At 32.1% G+C, this 26,042-nt stretch overlaps 1 protein-coding gene across 1 annotated transcript in view; it reads right to left on the bottom strand.

Annotated features, from left to right (window-relative positions):
* Positions 1-25,596, bottom strand: part of LOC126739138 (autophagy-related protein 9A) — a 34,690-nt gene extending 9,094 nt beyond the window's left edge. Inside the window, exons 1-11 of the mRNA XM_050444675.1 lie at positions 25,252-25,596; positions 24,854-25,079; positions 17,488-17,631; positions 17,229-17,426; positions 16,990-17,165; positions 16,805-16,928; positions 11,144-11,298; positions 10,890-11,085; positions 10,635-10,831; positions 10,204-10,580; positions 4,810-5,143 (exon numbers count right to left, since the gene is read on the bottom strand). Of these exons, the coding sequence (XP_050300632.1) occupies positions 4,810-5,143; positions 10,204-10,580; positions 10,635-10,831; positions 10,890-11,085; positions 11,144-11,298; positions 16,805-16,928; positions 16,990-17,165; positions 17,229-17,426; positions 17,488-17,631; positions 24,854-25,048 (2,096 nt within the window). The 5' untranslated portion in view covers positions 25,049-25,079; positions 25,252-25,596. The remainder of the gene's footprint in view (positions 1-4,809; positions 5,144-10,203; positions 10,581-10,634; positions 10,832-10,889; positions 11,086-11,143; positions 11,299-16,804; positions 16,929-16,989; positions 17,166-17,228; positions 17,427-17,487; positions 17,632-24,853; positions 25,080-25,251) is intronic.
* Positions 25,597-26,042: the final 446 nt, after the last annotated feature.

The raw sequence follows: 26,042 nt of genomic DNA, 5'->3' as shown, positions 1-26,042 counted from the left end.
ATTCCCCACGGAGCACCAACACGTTGGAATTTTAATATTAGAACAGTTAACATCGGGAATCTATGCTTGAATGCATGGAAGAAATAGAAAATTCATTTATTAACTCAATGGCATGTACCGCAGCTTCCTCAATAAGAAGAATGTTACAGGATTCAAAGTTTATTTTCTGGCTAACATTTTTTCACCGTATTATGCCACACACCGATATCCTGTACAACGAATTACAAAAACGAAAAATTGATCCTGTAGAAATCAACCACAAAATACGTAAAAGTTTTTGAGCAGAGCATTACGACAGTAAGAAGTTCAATTGACGAAATTATTAATGAAGCCAAAGATATTGCATCCTTGCTTGGATGTGAAGTAGGACCTCCTAAAAGAAAAAGAAAATATGACAGTCAATTCGATCACCGTATTGCTGCGTTGGAAGTTTGTGACATAATTATTAATTGCGCTAAGGATAGATTTCATTTTAAAAATCATTTATTAGCTGCTTCATTGCTGTATTCTGACCAGTTCGCTAGCTATATTAATTATTTTCCTGATGAAAAATTAAAAGTAACTTGCGATTCATACCCCAATTTTGATAAGGAGCGTTTAAAAACAGAGCTTTCAGTGATTTACTCCAGACCAGACTGCAGGGAGATACAAGGAGCAATACCTTTTTTAAAATTACTCATAGAAAATAATTTGACCGATTCATTTCCAGAAACTAAAAAGCTCTTGGAAATACTCATAACTATTCCGATGTCGACAGCTGAAGCCGAACGTTCTTTCTCCACTTTAAAGCGCATCAAAACATTTTTACGTAATTCTATGGTGGAAGAACGTCTGGTAGCACTATCGATGCTTTCAATGGAAAAGCAAATCGTCACGCAAACTGTAAACTTCAACGAGATGGTTATAGACAAATTTGCAGCCAAAAAAAATCGAAGAATAAACTTAATCTTCAAAAAAATAACTATTATAGGTTACGATGTAATTATAAATATAAATTTAAAAATATATATACACTATCGGACAAAAGTAGAGAAACTTTTTAAATTTGCGTTTTATTTGAATACTTCAAAACTAATGCAGTTCTACACATAATGAAAATCAACAATAATTGTTAAGACTTAATTTGTATAAAGTAAAATAAATTGTAGAAGAAAATCCTAAGATTTAATTTAATTAAACAAAATATTTATGAGACAAAAGTAGAGAAACTAAATTTTATTCCAAAAGTACAAGTTATTTCTTATTTCTATCTTAGAAAAATTAATAGTAAGTAGAGTATCCCTTATTGGCAATCACCTCGCGGCATCGATTTGGCATGGATTCCAACAGTTTCATAATGGTTTCCTCTCCAATAGAATTCCAGGAATCTTGTAAAACTTTCATAAGATCATTTTTATTACTGATCTGATGTTGCCTTACACGCCGGTCTAGTTCCTCCCAGAGGTTTTCAATCGGGTTAAGATCGGGACTTTGCGCAGGAAAGTCCATAACCCTAATATTTTCCGATAAAAACCAATCTTTGACAACCTTTGATTTATGTTTGGGGTCGTTATCTTGTAGGAATATCCAAGTCAAAGGTAAATTATCCTCAGCAAAGGGTAGCATTACATTTTGTAGGATGTCTAAATACACAAATCGATCCATGATACCCTCAATGATGTGTAATGGTCCTGTACCGAACCCAGAGAAGCAACCCCATACCATGCAGGAGCCACCACCATGCTTTACCGTAGGCTGTGTATATCTTGGATCGAATCTTTTGCCTTGTGGTCGATGTACCCATGAGATTCCATCGGACCCAAACAAATTGAACTTACTTTCATCAGTAAAAAGAACTTTTTTCCAGTCGTTGGTTGTCCAATGCAAATATTTTTGTGCAAAGTTGAGTCGGGCCTTCTGATTCTTCTTGCTAATAAACGGCTTTTTAGCGGCTCTTCTACTAAATAATCCTCCTTCCCTCAGTCGTCTTTGTATGGTCTTAGAACTAACATTACCACCAGGTAATTCACTTAAAATTTTATTTGCTGATTTGTGAGGATCAGACTGGGCAATTCTTTTTATCATCATTTCCATGTGTTTGGTTGTTTTTCTTGGGCGGCCACTTTTTTTAATGCTTTTTGTTGAATTTCGTGTTTTAAAATTAGAAATTGTCTTGCTAACAACGGACTTATGCAAATTAAGCGTTTTACTAATGTCCACTTGTCGTATACCACTCTTGTGTGCATCAACTATTTTTCTACGAAGGTCTTCAGACAAATATCTTCCGCGAGGCATGTTGATTAAAAAAACTATGCAAAACTATCAACAGAACTCACGTAAAGCGAACTAAATACTAAATTTGGACGATTGATATTTAGGTTTCTCTACTTATGTCCATCCGAAAATATTTGAATTCTTTTATTGTAAATAAACAACTGATAAGAGGCATGTAAAATGCGGTAAAAAAACGCAGTTGTTGAGAACTACAATATTTGTAGTAAATATTTAATTTAAATACATGGTTTCCGTAAATCAAAGAATTTTTAGAAGTTTCTCTACTTTTGTCCGATAGTGTATATATACAAGGCAAAATTTTGGTTGGCAAAAGTTCGCAAGTTGCATGTTCTTTTTATGTTTATTTGATATATTTTTGGAAGGTAAAATGTCAAAAAGGGGCTGTTTTTAGACACATATCTGGACTTAATACTAGTTTTTTTTAATAAGAATACCTATATAAACACCATTTAATGAAAGCTATAAGGAAAAGTTTAATTTTGTCTAGTTTAAAAAAACATCTTTGATTTCTCCGCGTTTTTCCCCTTTTTTGCAATCTTTTATATTTTATCGATGAATGTGCAGGGGCCGTATTTTCGAAACCATGCGAGAATCCTCGAATGCGAACAAAGTCGAGCGGCAAAATTCGCACACGAATTAAAAAGTGCATTTTTGAACAGCATTCGAAATTTCATTCGCATGCGAACATGAAATGTAGTGACAACGTAGCAAAGTCGAGTGCTATTGGAGGCCGTGTCAACCGGGATGAAGACGATAAGAATTTTTTACCCTAACCTAAAATTTAAGTTTAAAAACATCAGGGAATTTTCAGGTTTTTTCATGGCGTTTCTTGGGTTTTTGCGAATTGACTTTTTTTTAAATGAATTCAAAAAATAAAAAAATATTGCGGTTTTGTGTCGAGTGAGCGAAAGAAAGAACTAATTTCATTTATGGAAGAGCACCCGGAATTAAAGTCGGGCAATTTCACCCAAAATTTTTCGGCTAAAACTGCACAATCCTTATATAAAACTAGTGGATAGATTACACAGTCTCAGGAGCACATAAAGATCACATCATTGTAATATGCTTAATCATTCTATCGTAATAGGCTTGCTTAATTTATATAATTTATTAAATTAAGCATCTGCATACATTTCAAATGGGTCAAGAAATGAAGAGTACATCCTATTCCTTCTATCTGCCAGAGTTTTAGTATCTTCCAGTGCATCGACGACGTTTCTTTGCACAAGATTGTTTAATCTTGCCATTTGATTATTGCTATTTTTTTTTTCAATAAACAATAAAAAAACACTACGAAAATACTTAACCAACCAACAAATTAACAAAAAAACAAAGCTAGTTTAAAATCAAAACAAGACAAGTGGCAGAATCGCACACGAACTTGAAATTCGAATGGTATATACCCATTCGATACACCGCATGCGAAAAAGTTCGCATACGAAGCGGTCGAAAATACGAATATCGATTTTTCGTGCGAAATCCTCTAATTTCGTATGCGAATCAAAGTCGAATGGTTTCAAAAATACGGCCCCAGAACGCATCTCTCACCTAACCACGAGCCGCCACTGGTACTTATGGCCTTCTTCCCCCTTTCTTTGCGGTTACAGTTACCGCAAATGAATAGTAAATCATCCTTGTATCTTGCAAACTAATTTTTTGAATGTCGAAAGTATCCAATTATCACCCTTTCGATTTGGCAAACCATCTTAAGCCATATTTTAGCGAGTAAGCGGCTATAAGCGTCTTTAAGACATCTCATTCGAGCGATCAAGTCATGACGTTACCGTATAAGGCGTTTTAAGCGTATACCGCTAATAAGTTCGATAGGTCAAAGTCAAAGGGAAGTTATACAAACAATAATAAACAATAAATATTTATATCAATTTTTTGATAATTTTTTAGAGTAGAAGCATTATATTTCTTAGTATTAGTTTTAATTTATTTAATATTAATGTCTCATGTACATTAACAGTTACGACACCCAAACCAAATAAAAATGCAGGAAATAATAAATTATCAAAAGAGCAAATAGATTTGCAAAAAATACAGTGAAGAACGTAAAGGTGAGGTTGCGCGGATATTTTTTTTTAATTAATTTTTGATTAGTTTGTGTTTATTTCTGTGTGAAAAAAATATAAGTGAGGTTATGTTTACGCCAGTAACTTTTTTGTTTATTGTATTTCCTCTTGATTTGATCCTTAAAATGTATGAGATCGGATTTCGTTAGTTTAGTATTTAAACTCAAAACGTTTTGAAAACTTAGACAAATGGGTGTTTTCATAGTTTAGATGAAAGGTATAGCTAATATTTACATTAGACTCCGACAGCTGTTAGACATGACGTCATTCGAGCGCAACCATATGATGACGTAACGCTTAAGACATTGTAAGGCAACCGAGTAAGACGCTTACTCGCTAAAATATCGCTTTAATGTCAAATTAAAAAAAAAAAAAAAACATTAAAGTGCTCTAATAAATAAATGTCCACTATAGATACTTAAAAAAAACCTAATAAATAAATAACAAAACAACATACCTCATAACGTTCCGATTGTGTAATATAACAGTGCTCGCGCGCATGTTCTGTTCGGTGGTAAACTGGTCCGGTCCCTCGGAACGTAGATTAAACATGCTTATTCTAGAGCCTGCGGTGCTGCCCGGTTGCAAAAACGAAGATCGCATGGGCGGTGACAAGATCGAGGAACGGATGGCTCCCTTGAAGATCGAAGGGCGCATTGTGGCCGAAGCGGAGCGTCCACGCACGGGTTCATCCGCCGGCGAACCGTTTAGCAATTCCATGCTGGATAGCACTCCAAAAGGGCCATTCACCGGATCCAGACTGCGGCCTCGGTAGTAATTATAATCCGAATCTGGTGGGAAAAGTTTTTAGAATGTAATTAACTGTAGTCGGGGTTGGCCGATACTACGAGTTCAGTTTATTATAGTTAGTTTAGTTTGTCATTCAACGCGTTTTTATTTTCGAAATACATATAAGTAAAGGCGGGGAAGTGCAGATCATGATCTTAAAAACTTTTTATTTTTGAAAAATGTGCTACCATCTATTATTTGATATCATTAATGTAAAGTCTAGTTCAGAGATCCGTGCGCCTATGTCGTATTTATTGTTGCCTGATATACATGTTTAAATGGCAAAATTTTATATAATTTATCTATGAAATCATTTTAAATATATACGTAAAATCGCATGTTTTACACTATTTTTTAATATTCTTTTGAAAATGTCAATTTTTAGAAAGAAAGTGATAATCACAAGAAAATAATATCAAAAAATTGACCGCGGACTAAAATCCAAGCATCTTACAAAACATTTTACACTCCCAGCACTCACAGACTTCTCACCTCTTTTTAGCCAGTCTATTAAACAAAGATAAACTGCGTTCTGGCGATTCCTACTTTAGGCTGTGCAAGTGATTTCGTATCTCTCTCTCCCACTGATTTTGAGGATTACGGGGCCGTAACCCAGATAAATTTTTGGGCTGTTTTTGTATTACTTTCGTCGTGTTTTTAAAGAGATCTTTAAGGATGGGTCTCCTATAATCACCTTTAATAGTTGGGTTGGGTTGGCTGGGTTGTGAAAATACTTATTATAAACACCCCACTGATGGCGCTAAAAACTAAACTTTAATACAAATTTTTGGTTAAACTGATTTTACGTACTTAAATCTTATCTTTAAATTAAATATTATCTTGCCATCAACTATCCTGAATTTCTAACTTTATAAAATCAACCACAACCCAACCCAATCCAATCCAACCCAAAAAAAGGTCGGACCTGTACAACTTTTCACGCTTGAGTGGCTGTGACAGGCCAGCCATCTAACAAAATAGTATGTGGGCGTATGTTCTCAAATTTTACGAATCAAATGTATACATTTTTTTAAAAATGTTTAAAACATTTATTTATCTAATGGAATGATTAAATATCGCTTAGAATATAACTTTATGACTTCTTCCACATAAAATTTTGCGATTTAAACATACATGTCATGTGACAATACAAGCAACACAGGCACACGGACTATTCGCGGCACATCAAAGATTCTAACAGATTTCTGAACTGGACTTTAACAACCTGTGACATCAATCTTAACAAAAAAAAGCTGATTTATTCTATTTCACGGATAGGTGTGCTAATATCACATGTGTTTTGCAACTTCCTGACCAAGATCGCGAGAGAAAATTAATTCATTTATATTTACCGAATAGACGGCTAATATCAAAAGGGTTATTAAACTCCCAGAAGAAGAGAAGAAACTCCAAGAAAAATACAACGTGGTGTAAGTAAGGCAAGTTTATGTACTATCGCCGCTATTATTAAATCTTCATTCGGAAGAAATCATTCAGAGAGCACTACCCAGGTAGCAAGATGACGTCAAATGACGTTATTTTTAGGTCGCATTAGGGTCACAGACTTTTTGTTTGTCACAACGTTACTTTGTCGTGTGAACGTCAGTGAAAGACGTCTTTATGCCATCCTGATTGGTCATTTCAGGTTAACCGTTCATATACTCAATGCACAATGGCGTCTTCTTTGTGGTCTTTCAAATGACTTTCTTTTACCACAGGTAAATATTGTTTTTTTAAATTACATAATTCATTAAAATAAAATCAAAATTTTAAAGTAAAAAAAAAAATAAAAAATAAACAATACCGAGAATTGAACCCGGGTTCACCTGCACCATATTCGTTGTACAACATACACTGAGGCGCCTTAGTGTATTAATACCCAAAGAGGGTTAACTTTTATTGACTATTTTAAAAGATATTACAGCATCAATTGGTACTAATTCAGTAGGCCATGATGGATTAGCAATAAGAGATGTTATTACTTGTCTTCCTTTATGTAGCAAACTGCTCCTCAATACTATTAATTCCTGAATCTCAGAAAATCAATTTCCAGGCGTGTGGAAAAAGGCTATCATTAAACCATTTGCAAAAGTCTCTCTCAAACCCTAAAGAAGCTAAAGATCTACGCCCTATTAGTATTTTACCTGTTTTGTCTAAGGTTCTAGAGAGACACATGTATAATCAAATTACTGCATTTTCAAATTCCTATAAAATTATACCTAAATGTCAATCCGGGTTTAGGAAACATTTTAGTACAACTACTTGTCTGGTAAATCTTATGAATGATATTAGGCACTATGAAGAACAAAAACAAGTAACAACCGTATGTTTGCTGGATTTTAGTAAGGCATTTGACATTCTAAATCATGATATGCTGCTAGCTAAATTAAATTTCTTTGGTTTTTCTAATACTTCTATTGCCCTACTAAGATCCTACCTGACCAGCAGGTTTCAATGCGTGGAGATTGATTCTCACCCCTTATATTCAAAATCTGAATTTACTCCTATTACCACTGGGGTACCTCAGGGATCTCTATTAGCACCCTTACTATTCTCATTATACGTTGCTGATATGAAAAATAGTATATCTTATTCAAAACTACAACAATACGCAGATGATTCTCAGATTTATACATCGTTCTCATTAAACTCCTTACGATACGCACAAACACAATTTAATTCCGACTTGACTAATTTACATATATATGCTAAGGCTCATAATTTGAAACTAAACCCTTCAAAATCGTGTCTCTTATTTCTAGGATCCAATAGAAATAACATAGAACATATTTTTTAAGACTTTGTGGTTAAAATAGACAATACGGTAGTACCGGTGGTTAATAAAATGACTCATCATATAAACCAAAAAGTACGAAAAACGACGTCTTTAAGACGTCATTTTGCTACCTGGGTAGAAGAAACAACAATGGGAATATAGATTAATATTCTATTCATAGAGTGCTGAGGGTATGCCGACAATACTTATTGATGAAATTAAAGAAGGTTTATTTATAGAGCTTGGTTGATTGATTGGCATTAGTGACAACCAATTTTAAAGGGCAAGAAAAACAACAATATGAACCGACAGACGCATTAAGATTTTCTCAAAATGGTCCTTGGAGGAATATAATTATCGCTGAAATTCAAAGAATTGAGTTGATCCACAACAAAGTGACAGACAACAATAATCTAAACCATTAAAACCAAAGAAAACTCAATTTTGTATCATTTTAAACTAAATATTTTTAAAACATATAATTTTTTTAAGAATCTCTGTATAATACCTTGGAAAAAAAGATAAAATTAAAACATCCTGTGGTGAATTATTATCATTTTACTAGTCGCTACGCCATCAGCTTATTCTTTAATTTAAAATTGTAATTAGTTTTTTTCTCTCTCGGATATATACATTATTTACTTGATTTACATAGCTTTGTTAACCTTCGATCTCGCTTCCGTATTTTTATGCCTCAATAAAAATGCAATAATTGCAGGTTGTCGTTGAAAAATTAACTTATTTTATTTCAACGTATTCGTATTGTAACGATTCAAAAGACTCTTCGCGAATTGTTTTGAGAACACAACGTTCAAGTTTTGGGTATCCGGCACAATCCCCCGACCTCAACTCAATTGAGAATTTGTGGGCCCAAGTAGAACGTCGTATTCGAACACTGTTTGCTTCCGAATAAACAATCATCAATCAGTCAAGTTTGGATCAATCTTCTGAAAAACGCTATTAAAAATTTGATTGCCTCAATACCGCGAAGCTATTAGCAAGTAATAAACATGTATTCTAAAAACTATTAAGATTATACTTCAAATCGACAAAATGCCTCGGGGCGCCACTCCAAGTAATTAAAGGAGCTTAGAGTCCCCTCTAGCCTTTCGGGTAAGCTTTTAGACAGTGGAGAAACCAGGTAGAGATTGAAAGTAGACTGTCCGGTTATAATGAGACCTTTTTGCTCTTAATCTTTATTATAACAAATACTAATAAGTAACAGGTTTGGTTGCTTAAAACTAAATGAACAAAAGTGTCCAACACACGAAGAAAGATAGTGTCCAAGCAGTAGTTTTCATCAATCATACAATTAAACGGAACGGTACGGCCGCAGACAGAGCAGAAAATAAAAAGTCAACAGTAAAAATTATCAATTAAATACAAAATAAATCTGCAGTGAGTGTTTCTCTGGTTGCAAACAAGAATGTAACTTTTCGCGACCGGAACTAATGAAACGTTGGTTTAATCACCCGTTTACTACCTGACCTACAAAACACGAAGAAAGATAATGTCCAAACCACAGTTTTAAAAATAAATTGAACGGGACGGAACGATATCAATAGCAACGGATTCGATAAAGATCTTAATACACGAGCTTGGAAGCGGCCGGTCAACTGTCAACAGGTGGCTCTTACCTAACCCAATTCACACTGTCAACGTCCAAACAAAGTTTTAATGTAAATATTGAAATCCGGAGAAAATACTGGTACTTCGCTCGAAAGGTATGGTACGACCTTACTGCGACGAATGTCACCTTGGTGGACCTGGAACCTTTTTATACCCATCGCAGGAATTTGGATGCCGACGACTCACGAACATCATCGGAACCAATCGTGGGATAAAAATGCAATTGGGAAAACTTAATGAAAATAGAGTTTTTCTTCATGAAAACGGTACAGATTTATAGGCCATGACATTATATGGTAAACAAACAAAACCGGGTATTTCTAGGTGAAAACAGCGCCAGCGGGACAAAAGCATTATGTACTATTATCCGAGAATTAATGTGTAGGATTTCTGCATTAGCCCCATATGGAACACTTGATATTAGCAAAATTTGCAACATTTCTCGCCCTAGATCAGTGCATCAATATACACATTTTGAAGATATTATATTTTTGTCATCTAAATAGTACTCTTAGGTTAATACTCACAATTATGCGACCAAAGTTAAAGAAGTCTTAATTTAAATAAGGCAATTTTCATGGTAATTAAGTATTAACTATGAAATGTTATATATTTTGTTCGCACTAGCCCCACCTTAGATTAAACAAATTAACTTACTATTCAAAAGTCCATGAGACTCCAAATTGACCTGCTCAACAAAATCCATAGCCTCCTGCGGCGGTTGCCAATTAGGATTAGTGACGGTAAAGTGCATCAACGACAATTCCACCTTGCCGTCTTCCGCCTGATCGTATTGGTTGGACATTATACTTTCGTCACCGGCTTCCGCGGTCGTTTTTTCGTCCTGCCAGTCGGGATTTCCGTGTTTCCTGATATCCATTTGAGCGAAACTACATACATCCCCTACGCCGACCACGGATATGGTAAAGTTGCGAAAGAAATCGACGAAATCTAGGGTGCGCGGGTAGATATACTTGAGCAAGAAAAAGGGCACCAAGATTGGAGAGAGGAATTCTTCTAGTAGAGCTGCAAACCTGCACAAAAGTAGTTTTTATTTCATTTGAAGCTGTTAGCGGACAGGAACAAACCTGTATTGAAAGAGCTGTTGAAAACTGGCCCTAATTCTTGCAGTATGCGCGTTTCCTTGCCAATCCCCCGGTAAATAATGAGTGTGTAATACAACGGCTTCTAGCAACTGTTCGGGACACCAAATGAGTGTCTCATCAGGTTGCATACTTCGACACATTGTTATCACACCTGTGAGGATAGCTAACATAGTCAAAACCTAATAACAGTAAATAAATTAAATTAAGTTAAATACATACAACCCAGTAGAAACATACTTGATCCCAATAAAGTATTTCGTTGTCCAAAAAACTAATACAAATAAAAATTGCCAAGAAGGAGCTGCATAAGAAAGCGACGTGCTGCGCTATAATCACCAACAGTGGCGATGAAAAGGAACTAAGATATTTTGTTGCCGGTTTATATGCCCTCGTGAGGCGCGAGTGAAGTTCATGATCAAGCTCATTAAAATGCCTAAAATGTATTATTTATCAAACTCTTCGATTTGATTTTTTAGTTAAGAGAATGTTACCTGAAATATAGTTGTCCGTAATGTGACCAATATCGGATTCCAAACTTTCCAGGCTCTTTTCTTACCGATTCAAAGTAATTGAAGAAGTAAAAGATAATTTGTACTATAAAAACTGCTGGCATCGCTAAAAGGTTTACTAAAGTCAACCATAAAACCTGGAAATATAGTTCAGTTTATTTAATAGTAATTGTATAAAAAAAAGTCGTTTAAAGATGATTTCCTCATTTAATAATTATGATATAAAACTCTTTGGACTATTTATTTTAGAAAGAAATTTTGTTTTATGCAGTGATTTCTGCTTGTAACTTCTTCAGCGCTGACATACTATTAAAAACATCTTGTAGGCGATTGAAACTCGATCTTTAGACAAGTTTTTAATTTTATTTTAGTCCGGAAATTGACACAAATTAGTTCCGAAACGCTGGCTATATAGCAAGAAAGTGGTAACATAAACTAATAACATAAAATTTTAATTGGTTAAAAATTCAAGAGCTGTCCTTGGGTTCACTGTTTTTCACAAGAAATTCCCTAAAAGAGTTTTTAACCAAGTATGGTTTTATTGCCCTAATTAATTATCTTTCATGCAAATACCTAACTAGAGAGGTAAAGAATTTATGGCATAGTCTAAAAACAAGCTGTTTCATTTATTATGGGTTAGAGGTTAAGAATTCTTGTCTTATCTTGACATCTTATTGTGTCTTGAATAAGTAAGTACATGTCAAGATCTTGAAATTTCTTGATTAACCGATTTATTGCGTTGCGTACTAATCTGGTTGCTCCACAGTCACTGACAATGCTCCTGTTTAGTTAAGTAAGGTTATTATTACAAAGTGGTAGTCTGTTCCAGCTTCGTTATATTTTTTATGCCAGTTTGTCGATAGTGGTGGTAAAAACATAATACTAATATAATCTTTTTTTTTAACCATGTGTGACAGTGAATTTTCAGTAAACAATACGTCTGCCAAGTCATTTGGCTACGATTCTGGCTCAGAATAAAGTCGCGATGTGCCATAAACCTGCAAAATTGAAGCCGGCACTGTCCTCAAATAAAACTTAATAAGTATTGTAATAAAATGCATGTATATAACATTAGAAAAATTTAATTTTGATTGACACTTTCAAATCAATTATCCCTAGCAGACTATGGCAATGTTTTAATAGGCAACATACAGCGAATCTATACTTATGATCTATGATACATGTTAATCAATTTTTAAACTAAACAGTAAAAGTGAGTTTTTGGATCACTGGTGACCTCTTGGAATGTGTACTTAAAAAATTATTAAAAAGGGAAAATGTACATATTACAAAAAAGCTGCTGAAAAAACTCCAAAAGACTCTAAGCTAGTAGTCAAGGCGCAAATAATCAAAGTTAAGGTCGTTAAAAATATTACAAAGATACAGTAAATGAATGTAACTTTTAATTACTGTATTATTTGTATATTGTTACAATTTTAGAGAACTGGTAACAATTTATAGGTCTTGTCCATAAAAACAATATGTTCCTATTTTCAGGTTAATCCCTTAAACAAAGAAGGCATTGACAAACAGTTTTCTTAAGAATTTGTTAAGAAAAAGTACTTGCCACTTAATTTCCTTGAAGATAATATTATAAAAAATCTAATTTCACATATTTGACTTGAGAAGTGACTATTAGTAGTAATACGTTAAAAGAAAAATTATAAATAAATATGAGGTAATGAAGAATTCTGTAACGAGCTTCCTGATAGCAAGTGGACTATTTATGGCGAGTGGACTATCTATTGGTATGAAGGACTAGTATGTCATTACAGCTCACTTTGTGGACACAAATTAGAATATTCAGGAAATCGCTTTGACTTTGTGTCCGTCTTATGATGTGCTGAATAATGGTAAGATTAACAGCCGCATACTGTTAACTTTACCAAGATACGTTCTTTGAAACCTTTAGTCCCAAGTTTGACTTAAAAAAAAAAGCATTTTGTCTGGTTCACACATATACTAAACTTAGCTGTACAGGATTTTATGAAACTTGTTGAACAAATTGGAAACAGTTCAGACTAAATAAGTTTAGTGGTTAGTCAAGATATTTTAAAAAATCTTGATTGCATTGACATAAAATTTCTTGTCTATGTTCGAATCTAATATTCAACAATAATTATTTTTATCTAGCTTAAATAAACAGTCTTCATGGCGGCATCGGGATCTCAAAATATAACCATTAAGAACAAATTTATGGGTTGACATACCGCAGCATAAGCACTTCTTTTATAATTGTATAACACTATATGGATTATGTGGTTTTTCGTTCGTATTTAGTCTGTAAGTTTATAAGGTTGAAATAACATCTTAATTTCTTTGTAACAGTTCTTATAATATTCGGTTAATAAATCATTATATTCATTTGTGCCTTTTATTATCTTCTAACTCGAACAGGTTATGGGCCCAGGTACGCCGCATTAGCTCACCTGTATAAAGATAATTAAAAGTGTACAATCGCGAGTAGTATTCGTGTTTTGTGGAAAGCCGGAATAATGGCAGAAAGTGCAAAGTATAACGTCGAAAAATTAAATGGTCAGAACTATCAGTCATGGAGTTATTTAGTAAAAATGTTGCTTATCAATGCTGACTTATGGGGAGTAGTTTCGAGTGTATTACCAGCAGAAGAAAGTCGAGACACTACCTGGAAAAAACAAAATGATAAGGCTTTGTCAACTATAGCCTTACTTGTTGACGTTAGTCAATTAGTGCATATCAGAAATAAAGAATATGCATGTGATGCGTGGGAAGCACTAAAGGAATATCACCAGAAATCAAGTTTATCTAGCATGGTTTTCCTACTAAAACGAATTTGTAGGTTGTCGCTGGAGGAGAATGGTGATATAGAAGCACATATCAGTTTGTTCCTAGAGTTGTTGAATAAATTGGCCGCCTTAGGGGAAGAAATTAGGGACAGGTTCGCAGTAGGAATTTTGCTGGGAAGTCTTCCAGACTCATACAGTTTTTTAATTACAGCGCTGGAAAGTAAGTCGTCGAATGAGTTTACACTGGAATTCGTAAAGAGTAAATTAATCGATGAGTACAGGAGGCGTCAGGGAGCTTCAGGAGGAAACCAGGATGAGTCAGTGTATAAGGGTAACAGAAATAATGGTACTGCAAGCACAGAAGTAAAGCAGTGTTATTTTTGTAACAGGAAAGGCCATTTTAAACGAGATTGTTTTAAGTACAAAACGTTTAAAAAGGAAAAGGCCAATAAGGTCACTGAAAGTAATACTGATGATGCATGTTTTATGGTTAATTATAGCTCAAATGACGAAAAAAGGAATTCTGCTTCGTGGTATGTGGACTCCGGAGCTTCGAGCCACATGGTTAACTACAAAGGATTTTATACCCAATTTGACGATAGCAGAAAGGGCGTTGTGAGGTTAGCGGAGAAAGGGCAGCACTCCGAGGTTCAGGGTATAGGAACAGGACTCATTAAGTGTACGACTGGTGCGGGAGTGGAAAATTTAAAAATCGATAATGTTTTGTATGTGCCGCGATTAGATTCAAATTTAATATCTGTGAAAAAGCAAGTGCGGGATATGATGTGCAGTTCGATAAGAATGAGTGCAAAATCGCTTTAAGCGGAAAAGTGATTGCGAGTGCGATGCCATCACCCGACTTATACAAGCTTTCGCCCGTGGACCATGCACTGAGTGTTTTTGAGCATTCCAGTGATTGTCAGCATACATGGCATCGACGGTTTGGCCACAGGGACATAGATGCAGTTAAAAAATGTTTTCTTGTTTCCTATTGTAGAAATAAAACTTCTATACAATATGATAACCATATACAGAATCTTCCTTTAACAAGATGCCATGAAATCAAGGATTTGGGTGTAACGTTTGATGAAAATTTTGATTTTAAAAGCCACATTCAGAATATTGTACTATCATCATCCAGGTCTTTGGGGTTTATTATTAGAAATTGTCGTAATTTTAACGATACCAGCGTGGTACTATTATTATATCAATCTTTTGTACGCTCAAGACTCGAGTATGCGTCACTTATATGGCATCCAATATATGAAACTGAAATCAAAAACGTTGAATATATACAACGCAGGTTTATAAAGTATTTGCACTATAGGGAAGATGGCGTTTATCCAGCCAGAGGCACTTGCCAAAATGTCATGCGTGGACGGTTCAATATGAAAACCTTACTCGATCGTCGTGTGACAACGGCTATAACTTTCTTATATAAGCTAGTAAACAACAAAATAGACTGCATTTCACTCTTAAATCAGATTCGGTACATTGTCCCAAGGATAAACTCCAGAAATTCTCGCACTTTTTATTGCAACAGAGCATTAAATAATATTTTCAAGAGAGCTCCGATTTTTTACATATGTAATTTGTTTAATACGCTTTGAAACTACAGCATAGATCTATTTGTTGATACGCTATCTTCTGTGCTGAGGCTACTCAATCAATAACCTAGTATTACAACCTTTAAGTACCTGTTTAATGCTGTTTGTTATTTAGAAGTGTGGCATAAAGGTTTGTTGAGTTCTTTTTTTTTATTTTTCTTTTCTTTTTGTTTATTCTTTAAATTAGTTTTAACTGTTTTACTTTACTACTTTGTTTTTTTGCATTTAATTTTTATTCTGTTATTATTGTTTTGATTTGTATTTTTTTTTCTGCATTTCCTGTAAGTGGGTGACCGTTGGAAACAAAGACTTATTTATTTATTTATTTAGACTTATTTATTTAAACACTTAATGGAAAGGAAAATGGCAATCGGGATTAATATTAAGGATTATAGGATTAGGAAAAATTGTGACTGCTGCGTAAAAGGTAAAATTAATCGTAAGAGTTTCCAGAAATTTTCTCAAAGCAATACATTTAATATTCTTGACTTAATACATACAGATGTTGACGGTCCCATGAAGACTGTTACTCCAGGGGGTAAACGATATATTTTAACACTAATTGATGATTTTTCAAGGTATACAACTATATATTTATTAAATCATAAAAATGAAACTGTAAAATGTATAAAAGAGTTTATAGAATTTACGAGTAATCAGTTAGGCAGGCTTCTGAAAGTAATTAGGTCAGACAGGGGTGGCGAGTACCTTAATAATAATTTAAGGGGTAAAGGTATAAAAATTCAATATACAGCGGGGTACTCTCCAGAACAAAATGGGGTTGCAGAGAGAAAAGGGTCGCTAGTCGAGATGGTTAGGTGCATGCTAATCGATACGGATTTACCAAAGAAATATTGGGGGGAAGCAATAGTGACAGCCAACTATTTGCAAAATCACCTACCTAAGCCTACGCCTACGCCTAGTCTAAAGGAACAAGATTCGAACTGAGCATTTGAACGAATGCTTTGATAAGGATTCTCACTCATATCATTAATATAGGAATACAGGAAAATATATTAAATGCAGAAACAGAGTAAAACAACTGTGGACAACACAGAGACTCTTATATCTCATAGTATCTGCAGTTTAATCCTGCCATAACACTTAGTTTAAAAAAGTTTTGAGAAAAAATTCATCAGTCATTTAGGGATTTTTGGAATATTGTTTTAAGATGCCAACTAAAAGAATGATTCCAAATACAATTTATGCAGGAATTACCTTTGCCTAAATAAACCAACATAAGCCTTATTTTTAGTATATTCAGAACTTACTTGTCTACTAAGTTGCTTCGCCATCTTTTCCCTATAGCCTGGTCTCTTGTATTCTTCCCTTAAGTGCCAAGGGTTTTCAAAGGGCGACCATGGGCTCCAAAACAACAAAAACATTATGTTCAATCTAAAATGTAAAAGTAAATATGATTAAAATTGATAGAATAAAAACATGTGACATGTTTTACCTAAGACCTTTAGTCCAATAAACAATTTCCCCAAGAAAAGGTACGTTAATCCGCGGTGGTAACAATCTTTTATTAACTAGAGCTACTAAATAATTCGTTTGCCTTAAAATTCTATGATAAATATCTAGTTCAGTCAATTCTCTCTTATGAATACACATTTGTAGGTCTAATTGCACCTAAATAAAAAAACATTGGATTGTTTTGTTGACATTGATTAAAACCTGTATAATTAATTATACCTGAATCAATCCTTTTTGTACTTCATGCCAAGTCATATTATCCAACTCATTATCGTTTATCTTCAAGGCTTGATTATAAAATTGCTTAATATCCCAATACCTAACCATACTGTACAGCTTTTTAATTGCATTAATTATAAACGCTATCAATAAGAAAATTAACAATATCCAACCAGTTCCAGGCAGAGTTGTCATAACCTAGAATGAAGAATATTTAAATTATTATAAAACTTTTTTAGAAGTTCTAATTTTCATTTACCTCATCGAATGGTTTAAGTACAGAAAAAATCCATTCATGATGGTGCTCTCCTTGATGGTTGAACAGGAGATCATATCTTACAGCATACATCAAACAAAATGTTAATCCTGATAAGAATACGAATTGATGAAGATCTACAAGCTCCTATGAATAACATAAAAATGTTGGTCATGTTTTAAATGAACAGTTAGGAGATCAGAGATTAGGATGTAATCAATCAATTAAATGAAATGATATATTTCTATTAAAGTAAATGAATCTGATTATATTTCTTCTAAAAATCACTGTTCTAGTACATAAGTCAAACTTGTAGTTTATTAAAATTCATCACCGATCCAGTATTTTTTTTATAAAAGAAGACTGTAAAATTCACATAACAAATATTTATATTAAAATCATTTGTACTTTTTCAGTAGAACAAATTTGCCAAAATATGCCGATGCAGCATGTGTTTTTCCAAGTTATAAATAAAAACCAATATAGATTGCATAACTTAGGACTGCATCAGTAGAATTGACTTATTGAGACTTTAATACTATCTAACAAGAAAGAAAATAAGCTCAAAGTCACAGTCTGAGTTTATTTTCCTCCTTGCTAGATAAAATAATCTATACAAATTTAAAAGTAAAATGAAAATAAAGGAAAAGATTCAAGAAACATCAAACATACTAAATCCTAAGCTCTCTACTTCAGAGTATACCACAGGTTAATGAAAATATAATTAAGACTTTTTTTTAATATAACTATAATGCTGTGAAATATTAAGCAGGTAAATTTTACATAAGAAAGCTGATGTGTTTTCTAGTGTGTATAGAGCGAACAAAAAAACTGGCACCTTACAATAGCACAGTGCTTTAGAAATAAAAAAATAAATCTTTATAGAAGTAACTGATGGTCGGTCATATTCCCTTGTACGAACTGATGGTCATATGCCATCAATTTTGCAGCAAAGATATTTTAAATATTTAAGCTGCACATATTCAACTCTAGCAAGATCAATCTTTTAATTTCTTTTGTTTACTTGATCTTAAAACCAAGCATTTCAAGGAAGATTTAATAACTGCATCAAAATGTTTGTTAAATATGAGTTTATCAATCATGACCTCTAGATCCCTCATAGAGTTTACATGTCTAGGGGAGCATTACCTGACCTATAAGTATTCTTTGTTTTATTGTGAATATTTGAGATTGACATACACTTACAATTTTTAATATTTTTACAATTTTCAAATTTTTATTATTTGCTTTACTGTCATTAATCCACATCAATTCTTTGGAGTAATCTCTCCATCCTCTCAATTATTTTATTAATATTGCCGCCACTACATTTATATTTAGTGTGTCATTAGCAAATAAATGGATAAATTCAATGTCCTCAATATAATTGACTATTTATTGAACATAGACAAGGTAATAACAAACAATTTTAAAACACCTTCCACCATCAAAAGATGCAATAACAAGATAAAGAGGTACATTATTATGGCTCTTAACAAAATTTAATTTTTTAAGTGACTGAAGAGACAAAGGACAGGATGTTGGGTTCACATAAGCAGGAATGTTAAAACCTCCAATAATAGTAAACTCTGAATTGTGCTCATCCACAAGATTAGCCTACATTTTTTTGAAAAAACCTCTCATACACATCACTGGTACCATTAGGAACTAGAAGAACATACAAGTAAGTAAATGAGCAAAATGCTATTCTAACACACAAAGCTGCCTGATCAGCGTCAAAAATTTTTAGTTCAGTGGCAATAATACAACTCCTAATTGCAAGCAACACACCACCTTGCTGAGACTATCTAACAACCTACTCCTATCCTTTCTAAAAATGAGTCTGGTGCCAAAAGTAAACTTAGCGATATTAACTGAGACATAATATAGGCCCATATCTGTCATCCATTCAGTTGCTTAAATATTCGAAAACATTCTTAATAACAATATTTTAAATTATTTTAGAGATAGGTTCCATTTAGAACAACATGGTTTTTTAGCAGGGAAGTCAGTAAAACTCAACTTGCTGTCATTTTTACCGACTGCACCAAACATGTCTTGCTAAGTTCCCAAATGCCTCACGACGTTTGCGTTTGCAAGTACCATGCGAACTTTAATTTTTTGGTTGAGGCTATATTTGCAAAAATGTACATGAATATCCAAAATCTTCCAAGGAATTACTTTCAGCCATATGTTGCGATACTTCGACTGTATGAATAATTTATGCCCAAACTGTGATACCAATATTGAATTTGCTTTGGTGCCTTTAAATACCGATTTGGAGACCGAAATAAAATGGAAAAGGTGGCAAGTCAATCTTGATAAACCCCAAGTATTAGAAGTATCTGGTACTTTAAAAGCTGCTTTGGATCAACTGCAAGAATCTATGGAGAAATTTAAAGTTCATTGCTTTGTAAAAACCACACAAGAATGCAATTTTGAGAAAGAAAAAAATAATATAAATGAAGAAAAAGTTGTCCTGCAGGTAGACTTCGCAGAAAATTACTCATGTATAAGTCAGGACGAGATACAAAGTGCACACTGGAGCCACAGACAGGTCACAATATTTATGGCAGTAGCCTGGACTAAAAATACCCATCATTCGTTCACTATCATCAGTGATGAGTTATCACATGATAAGTTTGCAGTCTGGGCATTTCTAAAAGAAACAGTTCATTGGTTAAGAAATGCCTATAGTACTTTAAGAACTGTATCGATATTTTCTGATGGCTGTGCAACACAGTTTAAAAATAAGTTTACTCTATCGAATTTATGTTATTTTCATGAAGATTTCGATATATTTGGCTTTTGGAATTTCTTTGCCACTTTTCACGGGAAAGGGGCTGTAGATGGAGTAGGAGGGAAGCTTAAAAGAGTTCCCTGGGAAATGGTGAAAAGTAGAAAACTACTTATTAATAATTCCAAAGACTTTTTTAATGCACTTAATGGTAAAACCCATATAAATCTTATCTACGTTTCAAGCCAAAAGATTCAGGATAACGAAAACATGTTAAGTAAAATCTGTATTGTTGTGACGAATTCATAATGAGTTACTTATTATATTGGGTATTACGTCACTTATAGCAAAAATCAATTTAGAAATTTTTTATCTCACACGCTCAACAATTATTGAAAAGAAGAAGAAAATAGACTTATTCACGTATTTAAAAGAAATATGAACTTAAATCTGTAACGATACCGTTCGATATATTTAATTTAATTTAAGTTCAATAAGTTTTAAATACAATAATTTACTTGAGGTATAATAGATTTTTTTATATACCTAGGAGCTGAGGTTCAATCTATTAATCTCTGAGCTCGTTTCTTCTTTTCAATATCCTACCTAACTTTGTTATGAATATTATAATTAAAAAACGATAAAATACAACAAGAAGACCTACTTTTTTTAAAAAATACCTAATTTGAACCAACGTTTCGGTAGTTATATCTACTACCGTTATCAAGATAATTAAAGTAAAATTAAATTAAATTAAAAATAAAATATACTTATCTTTCAAATTTTTAGTAATCCAGTCTCATCAAAATTTCTTCCTAATTCGAAAATACTTTATATACTTTTTTATATGATTTGACGGTTTATTAATAGTTTGACAAACTATTTTGAAAGATAACAAAATTTTCAAAGGTTACTTTTTTAAAAATTAAAGGGGTGTGATCTTAATGTAAATTAATCATAGAAAATACATGAATATCAAATATTTTAAATCATTAATTAATTTTGAGAATACCCTGATCTACCTCTCTCTTTAGCAAAGGAATCCATGTATTATGAAAATCAACCGACCAAGTAGCTAAGCATTTATCTTCATTTAACATTATAAATGCACTTTCCTTTAGCTTACGTAATTTTGAAATTGGTTCCTTTGCTAAAATTGAGGAAGCATTCCAGTCTATTCTGTGGTTATTGTTGAATGCATGTTGTGTAATTTTTGATTTTTGAAAATCATTGTTTTTTATGTAAGATTTATGTTCATTAATTCTTTTTGGTAATGGTCTACAGGTTTCACCTATGTAAAATTTACCACAAATACAAGGAATTTTATAGATTACATTTTTATTAAATTAATTTTCATTGAAAGGTTTAGTTTTTGTTAATAAGTATCGTAATGTGTTTTGTGATTTAAAAATAGTTCTTATATTAAATTTTTTAGCAATTCTTTTTATCTTATCAGAAAGACCTGGAATAAATGGTAAAATAAGATTTGTCGTAAAAAGTGGTTGATTCAATTTTATACGTGGATTATCAAACTCTTTAAAGCAATTTTCTAAAAATTCTTTGGGATAATTATTTTGAATTAAGATATTTTTAATAAAATCTTTTTCAGTTGTTAAATATTGATTATTACAAATAATGTGTGCACGATCATATAAACTTTTTACCACTCCTTTCTTTACCATTATTGGATGATTAGAATTAAAATTAAGATATCTATTAGTATGAGTTGGTTTACGGTAAATTCTAGTTTCAAAATTTTGTAAATCCTTTTTAATTAAAATATCAAGAAAAGGAAGCTGACCATCAGCCTCCTTTTCAAGAGTAAATTTTATAGTAGATTCTTTTGAGTTAATGTAATTTAAAAAATTTATAAGATCTATTTCGTTATGGTGATATATTGAAAAAATATCATCAATATATCGCCACCATATTTTAGGTTTTTTATCAAATGTATTAATAATTTCAGATTCAAAATTTTCCATAAATATATTACTTAAAATTGGTGAAAGAGGAGAACCCATAGCCATACCAAAGTTTTGTTGATAAAATTCATTATTGTATTGAAAATAAGTAGTTTTGACACAATAGGTTAAAAGTTCTAAAATTGTATTAACGCTTAGTGTTGTACGTTCTGCCAAATTATTATCATTCTCTAATTTATTTTTAACAATATTTAAAGTTTTGTCAACAGGAACATTAGTAAAAAGACTTACAACATCAAAACTTACCAATAGATCATGAGGGTTAAAAGAAATTGTAGAAAGTTTTTCTAAAAAGTGTTGAGAATTTTTAATGTAAGAATCAGAATTATTAGTGTATGGAGTTAAGATATTTAAAAGATATTTTGCAAGAGGATAAGTAGGTGAATTTATGCTACTAACTATAGGTCTTAAAGGAACATTTATTTTATGTATTTTTGGTAAACCATAAAAATGTGGTGATTTACTATTATGTGGAGTTAATTTAAATCTATCAATATTAGAAAATTGGTTTTTATGCTTTTTAAGTAAATTATAAATTTGTCTTTCAATTTTTTCTGTAGGATCTTTAGATAATTTAGAATAATTGCCATCATTAATTATTAAATTTAATTTATTTTCATAAGTGTTAATATTTAAAAGAACAGTAGCATTACCTTTATCGGCTGGAAGTATTTTAATATTATTATCGGTTTTAAGTGTCTTTAAAGCTTTTAATTCTAAAGAGTTTAGATTTTGTTTAATTTTAATTGGTTTTTCAATTTCTATCTTTGCCCTAATTCTAAATTCATCTTGTTGATCCCTTGGTAAGTCTTTCGTTGCGTTTTCTATAGCTGAAATGATATTTAATTTTGGCAGAATTTTTGGAGTAATTGAGTAATTAAGACCTTTAGAAAGAACAAGTTTTTCTGTATCAGATAAAACTCTATCTGACAAATTAATAACAGTTTTATTTATAAAATCATTATTATTTGTGTTTAAAAGTTCTTGATTTATATTTTCATTATAAAGTAGATTTATTTTATTTATGTGAATTTGTTTTTGTTTTTGAAAATTTTGTTATCTTTCAAAATAGTTTGTCAAACTATTAATAAACCCTCAAATCATATAAAAAAGTATATAAAGTATTTTCGAATTAGGAAGAAATTTTGATGAGACTGGATTACTAAAAATTTGAAAGATAAGTATATTTTATTTTTAATTTAATTTAATTTTACTTTAATTACCTTGATAACGGTAGTAGATATAACTACCGAAACGTTGGTTCAAATTAGGTATTTTTTAAAAAAAGTAGTTCTTCTTGTTGTATTTTATCGTTTTTTAATTATAATATTCATAACAAAGTTAGGTAGGATATTGAAAAGAAGAAACGAGCTCAGAGATTAATAGATTGAACCTCAGCTCCTAGGTATATAAAAAAATCTATTATACCTCAAGTAAATTATTGTATTTAAAACTTATTGAACTTAAATTAAATTAAATATATCGAACGGTATCGTTACAGATTTAAGTTCATATTTCTTTTAAATACGTGAATAAGTCTATTTTCTTCTTCTTTTCAATAATTGTTGAGCGTGTGAGATAAAAAATTTCTAAATTGATTTTTGCTATAAGTGACGTAATACCCAATATAATAAGTAACTCATTAAAAACATGTTAACCGCTCGATGGGAAAGTGTCCTGCCCATTGCAGGGCTCCAATCATGCCACTTTTTTAGGCCTGTGTCCGAAAAAATATTGTAAATTGGTCAGACCCATCAGAACAATATAAGAAAGATATCTGTAAAAAAACATTATAATCATTAATTATTTATTGTTGAACTAATTCGTCGTTATCACTCCCTTTAATTTAGTTGCATTACATAGTATATTGTTATTTATACTAAAATAAATTATAAAAAAATATTCTAAAGTTATTAAGGTTTTTTGTCCGGTCCACAACAGCTGTGCACAACCAGTAAATATCATTTTTTAGTTATGAATTCTTAAAGAAAAATTCTTTCTTAATGATTTAATGTGATTTACTAGTATTTTGTTGAAAATTAAAAACGATATCTTTTTTCTTAAAACAACCATTTCAGAAATTTTGGTTGTTTTTTTATGTAATATAAATGATACGGAATTTTCCGGTCCCGTCCACATCCGTCGTTTATTGCTATTATCTCTACTATAAAAACATGTTGCTTACATTTATATTTTTTAAAATATTGTCTCATTAATAAAGAATATATTTGCTAATTTTGGTGAAAAAATATTACCTAACAAATTGGCAATTTTTTTTTTCTCATATCCTATTTTGTGATTTGTCCTGTCCACATGTGATAATTAAGTGTGATATAGACTTTTAAATTCTTGTGTTAAACAAATAAGGGATGCTTTTAAGACAAATTAATAGTCTTCAAAAGGTGTTAGGTCTTAAAATTTTATTTAGATGCATAGGTTTTTTTTTTTTACTTGTTTCATTTTGTCTAGGTTTAGTTTTTTGTGTAGGTATTATGGATTAGTTTTAATCAGTAGTAAGCATTATTAATGTAATAACAATTATTTTGTGTTTTAAAGAAGGATACTGACATAAATAAAAATATTAAGATAAGATTTAGTTTAAATCAATAGGAAATATATTTCCGTATTATATAAGTAAGAGATTCTATACCTTCACAGCCATACAAGTAAATCCATGCTTCTGATGGTATTTGTAGACCCTGGTAAAAAAAGAGTCGAGATCTTGAATGTGGTTCCATTGGGACCGGGTTGGTTCAGACATATGATGATTTGGGATCCCATATTCCCCAGTCGCATATTCCCCGTAAAAATCTGGTGTCTCTTGTAATGATGCATAGTTGGTCATGGCTGCATCAGCTGATTTGTTGGTTGTTATTCTGAAAAATATTTAGTACCTATATGTTATAAATTACATTTATAAGGTAGATATGGGGTTAATAATTGGGTTTCCAAATAATGATAACTAGGTCATCAAGTTAATAACAATGGTGATCAAAACACCAGACAGCTGATCACAATAAAAACAATAAAACAGCTGGACTCACTTACCTCCAAACTAGTTATTACTAAGCATTATTTAGTAATTTGCTTACAAAGGGTTATATAAAAAAAATTAGAAAGGATAAAGGTTTAAAAATAGAGATTTACGCCAGAAATTTCGAACGATTTTGTAACAAAGAAAATGCCACAACGCGGTCTAGTTAGGGCCATTCCACGGTCTTTAAGGTTCTGAAGTTCAATTTTATCACCAATGCGTTTCGTGAAAATGTTATGAAATGTTCATATTATAATAATTTTTATGGTTTTTATTGTTTAAGAAGTAGAACGCAAATTTTAGATTTTTTTTTTGTTGTGGGAAACTGACACTAATGATTTGAATGATGTGATTGCAGTGAAATGATAGATGACGTTTGACAATTTTGATTAAATGACCACTATACTCTATTTCAGAAGTGTGTAGAGCAATAAAACCTCATTAGGTATGCAAAAGTGGTACCTGGTGATCCACCAATATTTTATGCCACTACCTTAGTTGGGTATTAGTTTCAATGTAAAATTCTTTCTTTTCGTTGATTGCAGGTAGTGCCACCCGGTTTTGGGTCAATTTATGAGTTTTGCCCATTGTTACCCACTGATAAACATTGAAAACGGTTCGCCAAAGGCGTGCAACTGGGACTTGTTTTTTACCTTATAATTAATGTACTTAAATGCTATTTTATTTTAGAAAGTTACTTTTGTTTAAATGGAATAATATATTTTTTTCACAAATTTATTGAACATAATATGTAGAGTAAAACAGTTAAAAATATCACTTTTGGATCTGGCACTTTTTGAACAGT

The sequence above is a fragment of the Anthonomus grandis genome, chromosome 8 (genome assembly GCF_022605725.1).
Source record: "Anthonomus grandis grandis chromosome 8, icAntGran1.3, whole genome shotgun sequence".
NCBI lineage: Eukaryota > Metazoa > Arthropoda > Insecta > Coleoptera > Curculionidae > Anthonomus > Anthonomus grandis.
This window is presented reverse-complemented; position numbering and strand designations above follow the sequence as displayed.